This window comes from Myotis yumanensis, unplaced genomic scaffold (assembly GCF_028538775.1).
Source record: "Myotis yumanensis isolate MYYU_CA2020_CCGP unplaced genomic scaffold, mMyoYum1.0.hap1 SCAF_22, whole genome shotgun sequence".
NCBI lineage: Eukaryota > Metazoa > Chordata > Mammalia > Chiroptera > Vespertilionidae > Myotis > Myotis yumanensis.
In genome coordinates, this window is record NW_027223773.1 from 5,428,239 (window position 1) to 5,437,787 (window position 9,549).

At 56.7% G+C, this 9,549-nt stretch overlaps 1 protein-coding gene across 1 annotated transcript in view; it reads left to right on the top strand.

Annotated features, from left to right (window-relative positions):
* Positions 1-9,549, top strand: part of TMEM63A (transmembrane protein 63A) — a 31,745-nt gene that overhangs the window by 19,541 nt on the left and 2,655 nt on the right. Inside the window, exons 17-23 of the mRNA XM_070401323.1 lie at positions 96-182; positions 1,117-1,179; positions 3,150-3,312; positions 4,500-4,605; positions 6,373-6,540; positions 7,798-7,913; positions 8,262-8,324. Coding sequence (XP_070257424.1) covers positions 96-182; positions 1,117-1,179; positions 3,150-3,312; positions 4,500-4,605; positions 6,373-6,540; positions 7,798-7,913; positions 8,262-8,324 — 766 coding nt within the window. The remainder of the gene's footprint in view (positions 1-95; positions 183-1,116; positions 1,180-3,149; positions 3,313-4,499; positions 4,606-6,372; positions 6,541-7,797; positions 7,914-8,261; positions 8,325-9,549) is intronic.

Sequence of the window (9,549 nt, forward strand, 5' to 3'; positions counted from 1 at the left end):
GAGCGCCGACCCCGTGCCCTAGGGCAGCGGGCACACGGCTCCCTGGGGACCCCTGGGACCCCGGAGCTGGGATGCTCACCTCTGACTTCCTGCAGGTCTGGGGAAAACCGGATCATGATGACCAAGGTCTACATATTCCTGATCTTCATGGTGCTGATTCTGCCCTCCCTCGGCCTCACCAGGTACGCGTGGCCGCCTCCTGCTCTCAATTCAGAACCAGGGTCGTAGCTGGAGAGTACTGTCCCAGGAGAATGGAACCTTTAAAAAAAAAAATACACACACACACACACACACACACACATATAATTATGCTTGTTTCTCACTTTATATATTTAATGTGTTTTTTAAAATATATTTTATTGATTTTTTTACAGAGAGGAAGGGAGAGAGATAGAGAGTTAGAAACATCGATGAGAGAGAAACATCGATCAGCTGCCTCCTGCACATCTCCTACTGGGGATGTGCCCGCAACCAAGGTACATGCCCTTGACCGGAATCGAACCTGGGACCTTTCAGTCCGCAAGCCGACGCTCTATCCACTGAGCCAAACTGGTTTCGGCTTAATGTGTTTTTATTGATTTCAGAGAAGAACGGAGAGGGAGAGAGAGAGAAACATCAATGAGGAGAGAGAATCATTGATGGGCTGCCTCCTGCACGCCCCCTACTGGGGATCGAGCCCGCAACCCGGGCATGTGCCCTGACTGGGACTCGAACCGTGATCTCCTGGTTCATAGGCTGATGCTCAACCACTGAGCCGGAAATGGTTTTGGAGTGGATGTGTACCCCTGACAACATTTCAGCCTGTCACACCCACCTGGAGGGCAATTGTTCTGCCCATTGATTCTCCCAGAGATTGGATCTCTCTACGTTTGAAAACAAATTTATCACGATGACTGTCCACTTAGGGGGAGGGTCGGGTCCTGGCGTGGTTTCTTTCCGGGAAGGACGGTTCTGTTACAGTAGGCCCTGGTGTGTCGCACGGCAGCAAGCGGCATTTTAAAGGATTAACGTGGATCTGGAGACGCGGCCTGTTTTTAGAAGAGGAGAAAGGACGCCCGTGTTGTGGTCACGTGGCGCGTTGGGAGTCGGTGCTGACGGGATCCGTTTGTCTTTCAGCCTCGACGTTTTCTTCCGCTGGCTCTTTGACAAGTCTTCCCCGGACACCTCCATCCGGTTGGAGTGAGTATCAGCCGTGTGCGCGGAGGCGATGGAGCCACGATCCCGAGTAAATGTCCCCCGGGGCTCGGGCTGCGCTGCGGGGAGGGTGGTCCCCGTTTCGGAACAGACCACTTCCTCCCGGAGACCCCAGGGCTGGGCCTTGCCCGCTCCCCGACCCGGTTCCTGCTGGGGAGGCGGCTGGGCGGAGCCTTCGGCCACACCAGGGGAGCTGGCCTATTCTGTGCCACGTGTGCAAAACATGCGGTTCATTTTTTTTTTTAGGCCAGGACTTCAATTAGTCACAGCCTCATTCGGTCTCTGACACTTATTTACCGAGACCTGAGCCGCTGGGGAGGAGGAGCTGCTGGGCCTCCGTGGTGCCAGGGGCAGGAGTGGGAGTAATAATTAACGTTGCAGCCAGAACGACTTGTCTGGACTGTGGGTTATCTTTGCCAGGAGAACAGGGTTCAACTCATGTCTGATGTGGGTCCTTGTTAGCATTTTCAGCTCGCACCACACCCACTGAACAGTAACACTTCTTACTTAACAAGGTGCTGCGCTCAGTGCTGGATTCTTTTCTTTTTTTATAATATATTTTATTGATTTTTTCACAGAGAGGAAGGGAGAGAGATAGAGAGTTAGAAACATCGATGAGAGAGAAACATCGATCAGCTGCCTCCTGCACATCTCCCTACTGGGGATGTGCCCGCAACCAAGGTACATGCCCTTGACCGGAATCGAACCTGGGACCTTTCGGTCCGCAGGCCGACGCTCTATCCACTGAGCCCAACCGGTTCCGGCTAAAAGCTGGATTCTTGGTCTCGTTTCACCTTCACAGCCACTAGCAATAGGTCGTGCCATTATCCCCATTTTACAGATGAGGAGACTGAGGCCCAGAGATGTTGAATAACTTGCCCAAGGCTACCCTGCGAGTTAAGAGATGGAGCTGGGACGTGACCTCAGTCCCGATGGCACTGGACTTTAGGTCCTGAAATAGGCTCATAGGCCCACGATGGATTTTCCCAAAGAGATATTTATAGGGAAGGCTGGCTGCGATTTCCTTTTTTATCTCTTATTTGTTTTCCATCACCATGGAAGGGGTGAATTATTATTATTATTAGTTGTTTTTTAAAATCCTCACCCGAGGATATTTTCCCATTGATTTTTTTTTTTTTTTTTTAGAAAGAGAGTGGAAGAGAGAGGGAAAGACAGAGAGAAACACCGATGTGAGAGAAGCACATCGATTGGTTGCCTCCTGCACGTGCCCTGACCAGGGCCTGGGCCGGGGAGGATCCTGCAACCGAAGTACATGCCCTTGACCAGAATCAAACCCGGGACCCTTCGGTCCGCAGGCCCACGCTCTATCCACTGAGCCACACCGGCTAGGGCTGGGGTGAATTATTATTTTTTTTTTATTGATTTTTTACAGAGAGGAAGGGAGAGGGATAGAAAGCCAGAAACATTGATGAGAGAGAACCATCCATCAGCTGCCTCCTGCACACCCCACACTGGGGATGTGCCCGCAACCAAGGTACATGCCCTTGTCCGGAATCGAACCTGGGACCCTTGAGTCCGCAGGCCGACGCTCTATCCACTGAGCCAAACCGGTTCTGGCAAGGGGTGAATTATTTTGAACGGGTTCTTGCTGGGTACGCTGGTGACTCAGGAGCTGGCAGCCTCAGACAGACACACACACACCCATCCGGCTCTCGTTCAGGCGGACAGCGGCTTCGGTTGCCAAGGGCAGTGGTCAGCTCTCAGTCCTCACCTTAGTGATCTGTCAGCAGATGCTGGCTTCGCTGGCTTCGGCGCTCACCTCTCCTGGTCCCCCCCATGCTGGGATGCGAGCTCCTTGAGGTCAGGAGCTTTGTCTCCCTCACAGCGCCTGGCACAGCGCCTGGCACACATGGGTGCTGCACACGCACCCACCAGGGGCCTCGGGTCCCGGCTTGCCTGACTCACCCCCCCCCCATCCCCGCCCGGGTCCCCAGGTGCGTCTTCCTGCCGGACCAGGGCGCCTTCTTTGTGAACTACGTCATCGCCTCGGCCTTCATCGGCACCGGCATGGAGCTGCTGCGGCTGCCGGGCCTCATCCTCTACACCTTCCGCATGGTCATGGCCAAGACCGCCGCCGACCGCAGGAACGTCAAGCAGGTGCGGGCTGGTGGGGCGGGCGCACGGGCTCCCCCCGGAGCATCCCCCTCGGGCACTTCCCCAGGCGCCCTGCTGTGTGCCAGGCACTCTGCCCAGTGCCTTTCACTGGGGCTCAGGCCGCCTGTGGGGGCGGAGGGGCCAGGCCCTGCTTGCCAGCGGCAGGTCTTCATAAACCTCCTCTCTGACTCGTCGGCTGGAGGACAGAGTGTGGATTTTTACATTAAAAAAAAATTTTTTTTAAATCGATTTCAGAGAGGAAGGGAGAGGGAGAGAGAGAGAGAAACATCAATGACGAGAGAATCACAGATCGGCTGCTTCCTGTACGCAGCCGACTGGGGATCGAGCCCACACACACCCCTAACATCAGCACGTCGCTCATTGGGGGGCATCCATGTGCCTAAGCCCCTAAGATGATCACAGTTGTCAATGCATTTGGGGCATGTGGCATGGTCCCCTAAGTGGGTAACGTGGGTTCTCTTTCATTCTCCTTTGCCGTGTGGGCACCCTGAGAGGGAAGGCAGAGTCCTCTGAGACGGGCCCTGCTGGTACCTTATCTGGCGATGCACAGCCTAAGCCGCAGGCAGGTTGGGAGCCCAGGACACACCCCAGAACGGGCAGAGCTGACGTTGCGTCTGATGCCAGAGTCCGTAGGGATCACTGCCCCCCGGGGGCTCGGGGGCCTGCTGGGGAGACACGATTAAGACAAAGGTGACACGAGGGAAGCATGAGTCACTGCCCCTTGGAGGTCTGGGGGTGTTCGGCGTGAAGCTGGAGAAGGCTGGTGGAGGGAGGAAAAGGACCTCACACCCGGCCGGTGTGGCTCAGTGGTTGAGCATTGACCTATGAACCAGGAGGTCACGATTCGATTCCCCATCACATGCCCAGGTTGTGGGCTCGATCCCCAGAAGGGGGCGTGCAGGAGGCAGCTGATCAATGATTCTCATCATTGATGCTGCTATCTCTCCTCTCCCTTCTCTGAAATCAATTAAAAAAAATTTTTTTTTTTTTTAAGAAAAAGGACCTTAAGAGGTGGGGGAGCTGTGCATCTCCCATTTCCAAAGTCCTTCTCACCTGGTTTGCCCTCTCCACCTGGAGACATCGAGGGGCTTGGGGCCGAGCAGGCCTGGCAGCGCCTCACCACCTCTTCCTCCTCCTCCTCCTCCTCCTCCTCCTCCTCCTCCTCCCAGAACCAGGCCTTCGAGTTCGAGTTCGGAGCCATGTACGCGTGGATGCTGTGCGTCTTCACCGTCATCATGGCCTACAGCATCACCTGCCCCATCATCGCACCATTCGGTGAGTGGCTCTGAGGCCCATCCAGGGTCAGGGTGGGGCGGCTGACTCCACCAAGCACCCCAAGATGGCCGTCACGGGGCATTCTGGAGCCCCACAAACAGGGACCCCCCTGAAGCCACAAGAGCCACACGCTGTCAAGGAGCCACGGGTGACACCAGATTTAATTCACTTCTCATGAGTTCCTCCCACTGGCCTTCCAAACTGTGGTCTCGCTCAGTGTTTCTCCTGGTCTGAGCTTCTCCGCCAGCTGACCACTTCACTCTTATTTTTTTAAAAAATATATTTTATTGATATTTTACAGAGAGGAAGGGAGAGAGATAGAGAGTTAGAAACATCAATGAGATCAGCTGCCTCTTGCACACCTCCCACTGGGGATGTGCCCGCAACGAGGGTACATGCCCTTGACCGGAATCGAACCTGGGACCTTTCAGTCCGCAGGCCGACGCTCTATCCACTGAGCCAAACCAGTCAGGGCATTCACTCTTATTTTTAAAAGATATGTTTTTGTTGATTTTGGAGAGAAGAAGGGAGAGGGAGAGAGAGAGAGAGAAGCATCAGTGATGAAGGAATCATGGGTCGGCTGCCTCTTGCAAGCCCCCTCCTGGGGATCAAGTCTGCAAACTGGGCATGTGCCCTGAGTGGGAACCGAACCAGTGACCTCCTGGTTCATAGGTTGGTGCTCAACCACTGAGCCACATGGGCCAGGCTGACCACTCTATTCTTGGTTGATTCTTGAACACGCGAAGGCGGTAACGATCCAGGTTCTCATGCGAGCTGTCCCTCTGGCGGTCACCTTCGCACTCCCCACGGGTGGCCACACCATCCAACAAGCCAGGCATCACAGACGAAGCACTCGCTACCTGTCGGTGAGGGTGGAGTGAGGATTCGAACGTGGAACGGTTCGACCTCAAAGGCCAAGGTCTTGCAACTAAAATAAAACATCAGGAACTGGCTGACAGGTGGAAGACTCTAGAAGGAAACACAGCACCCAGGATCCTGTTGGCAGTGAGAGCTGAGGTTGGGGGCGGGGGGTGGGGGTAGGAGGAAGTTGTAGTTTTCCCTGCTTTGCTCTCTCGTACTGTTTTTAAAGTATAGAATTACTCTTTCAAAACAAAGCAAAACCAGCCGGGCCGGTGGGGCTCAGTGATTGAGCGTCGACCTACGAACCAGGAGGTCACGGTTCGATTCCCGGTCGGGGCACATGCCCGGGTTGCGGGCTTGATCCCCAGTGTGGGGCGTGCAGGAGGCAGCCAGTCCATGACTCTCTCTCATCACTGATGTTTTTTTCTCTCTCTCTCCCTCTCCCTTCCTCTCTGAAATCAATGAAAACATATTTTAAAAAAAACAAACAGCAAAACCAAAACATGTTGAAGAACCTGCAATAAAAGGCGGTGTGATGCCCCTGGGTTAAGAGCCTTGAGCACCCATTGGCCGAGGGCAGGAGGAGGGTGGGGGCGTTGAGGGGTCTGGGGGTGCTCAGCGTGGGAGGGGGCCTGTGCGTGTAAAGTAGCCTCTCTCCCCGAAGCGATGCTGGGATTTCAGTGTCCGTGGGCCCCGAGTCACAGACACTTCCACTCCTGGAGTCAGGAACGGGGAGGGGAGAGGGGACAGGGGAGGGGAGGGGAGGGTCTAGGAACATTGTGGCCAGGACATGCGTTTTGCCCCCTTCTGGTTCACGTGGTCCAACAGCTGCCCCAGTGCCATGTATAGCCCCCCCTGTGGCCCCGCCGGGCCTCCAGCTCACAGCCCCCCCCCCCCCCCCCACAGGCCTCATCTACATCCTGCTCAAGCACATGGTGGACCGGCACAACCTCTACTTTGCCTACCTCCCGGCCAAGCTGGAGAAGAGGATCCACTTTGCGGCCGTGCACCAGGCCTTGGCCGCCCCCATCCTGTGCCTCTTCTGGCTCTTCTTCTTCTCCTTCCTGCGCCTGGGTGAGGGCCCCTTCTGACCCGAGGGGAGGGGCAGCCCTGGCCTCACATCCCCATATCCGTACCCCCAGCCAAATCCCTCGCCACTGTAACAGCGTCAACTCGGTGTCCAATCAGAATGTGCCCCCCCTCTGGAGGGCTGGCTGGTTATCCAATCAGAATGTGGCACCCAGGGTGAAGGTTGGGTCAGTGTCCAATCAGAATGTGGCTCCCAGGGAGGGCTGGCTGGTTATCCAATCAGAATGTGGCATCCAGGGTGAAGGTTGGCTCAGTGTCCAATCAGAATGTGGCACCCAGGGTGAAGGCTGGCTGGTTATCCAATCAGAATGTGGCACCCAGGGTGAAGGTGGGGTCAGTGTCCAATCAGAATGTGGCATCCAGGGTGAAGGTTGGCTGGGTGTCCAATCAGAATGTGGTGCCCAGGATGAAGGTTGGCTGGGTGTCCAATCAGAATGTGGCGTCCAGGGTGAAGGCTGGCTGGGTGTCCAATCAGAATGTGGTGCCCAGGGTGAGGGCTGGCTGGGTGTCCAGTCAGAATGTGGCACCCAGGGTGAAGGTTGGCTGGGTGTTCAATCAGAATGTGGCGCCCAGGGTGAGGGCTGGTTGGGTGTCCAATCAGAATGTGGCATCCAGGATGAAGGCTGGCTGGGTGTCCAATCAGAATGTGGCACCCAGGGTGAACGCTGGCTGGGTGTCCAATCAGAATGTGGCGCCCAGGGTGAAGGCTGGCTGGGTGTTCAATCAGAATGTGGCGCCCAGGGTGAGGGCTGGTTGGGTGCCGCTCGACCACCCACGCCAGCCCAAGCTGGAGGTAACAGGTGAAGGCCAGGTGGACTGCCCCAGGCCGCCCAAGAGAGAGGATGGCCCTCCATCTGCACCTGGGAGGCTGAGCCAGGGGAGAGGGGAGGCGGGCCCAGGCGGGTCCCCTCACACCTCACCGTGGGGACGTGCTGGGGGGAAAACCAACGCTCCTGGGAAAAAGGAAAAGTCAGGGGAGATGTGTGACTGCCCCAGTCTGCGGGGGGCCCTCCACTACCTAATCCAGACACGAGGCTGCAAGGAACTGACCCAGCAGGAAGCTGGCAGGTGCCATGGTGTCCCAGCTGCTTGGGGGCGGGGAGGGGGGCGGTGCCTTCTCTTTATTTTCTGCCCCAGAGAGAAGTCACCTGCCCAGGTGTGGGCCCCTCCCCAGCAGGTGAGGGTGAATGGCAGCCCCCCCTCCCACCTCCTTCTCTAAGGTCGGCATCGCTTTGTCCCCAGGTCTGATAGCCCCTGCCACCCTGTTTAACTTCCTGGTCCTGCTGCTCACCATCCTGGTCTGCCTGGGCTATACCTGCTTTGGATGCTTCAAGCACCTCAGCCCTCTGAACTACAAGGTAAAGAGTGCCCCCCCCGCCCCCCCATCGCCCCCAGCCAGCCAGGACCTGGGCCGAGATGTGGGTCCGCTCCCCACCCCTCCTCCATCCATTCACACATCAACAGCTTCCAGGTCTTACTAGCTGGGTGCAATGTGAGGCTTCCCTCCCCACCCCTTCCCTGCCCCTGGCACACTGCCCCTGCCCCATGACCCCCCCGCCCCCCCCCATCCCCCCTGGGGCTGTCGCTGGGAGCCTGGTGCCAGCTGGCACTGTTATTCTGGGTGTTAACAGTCCGCCTGTTTGGAGGGGGTTTGTTCAGGAAGATCGTTGTTGCTTCTCATTGGAAGTTTCTGCTGTTTCCTGCAGACAGAAGAGCCGGCAGCTGACAAAGGAAGCGAGGCCCTGGCCCATGTGCCCACTCCGCACACGGTAAGTCACGGCTCTCCCCCAGGACCCAGCCCCGGGGGCCCGGCAGGCAGGCTTCGATCATCTCGTGAAGAGAGAAGCCCCTCGATCCCGTGTGGCGGGCAGGTTGCCGAATTAATGTCACTTGAGAAGGAGTCCCAGGTGCCTCTGGAGCTCTAACCTGGGTCTGTGCAGCCGAGTCCCCCACGGAGCCGAGAACCGTTTGGCCAGGACGGACGCCCATCCCCTCGGGTGTCAGTTTCCGGCTCACTTTCCTTCTCTGCATATTTAATGCCTGGAGAGCCGGGCCTTTCGTGAGTGAGGCTGCGTCGCCAGGCCCTGTGGTTGGTGAAGCTGATCACCAGCGTTCCCCCAGCACCTGCCCCGGTGGGTCCTCCGCTGCCCAGACGGGCTCCCCTTGGCGTTCAGCGCGTGAACATGGCGCCTGCTGCACGCGGGCACCGGCTAGAGCCGTGGTTCTCAACCTCCTGGCCCTTTAAATACAGCTCCTCATGTGGTGACCCAACCATAACATTATTTTCGTTGCTACTCCATCACTGTCATGTTGCTACTGTGATGAATCGTCATGTAAATATCTGATCTGCAGGATGGTCTCAGGCGACTCCTGTGAAAGGGTCGTTCGACCGCCAAAGGGGTCGCGACCCACAGGTTGAGAACCGCTGGGCTAGAGGGTCTCCTTTCCTTCTGGGTCGGCCTGCTCCTGGGGTGGGGCTGGGACACGGGACCCCAGAGCCGTGACCACTGCCGTCTGACGGACAGGGCTGGGTGGGGCGGGGCAGGGCAGCGGCCCTCGCATCTCTGTTCTTTCCAGCGGCCGCCTCCCCGGTGTCAGCCCCTCTTCTCAGGGTCTGTCTTCGGACCAGCCCCAGCGAAGGTTCTGGGGAGACGCGTGACCCAGAGGCACCCCTGTGGCTGTGCCCGCCAGACCCGGGAGGAGGCGGGGCAGATGGATGTGCCTTTTTTTATTCCTTTTTGTTTTTTGCTTTTAATTCTCACCCAAGGATATTTTTCCCATTGATTTTTATTTTTATTTTTTATTTTATTTTTTAAATATATTTTATTGATTTTTTACAGAGAGGAAGGGAAAGAGATAGAGATAGAGAGAAACATCGATCAGCTGCCTCCTGCACATCTCCTACTGGGGATGTGCCCGAAACCCAGGTACATGCCCTTGACCGGAATCGAACCCGGGACCCTTCAATCCGCAGGCCGACGCTCTATCCACTGA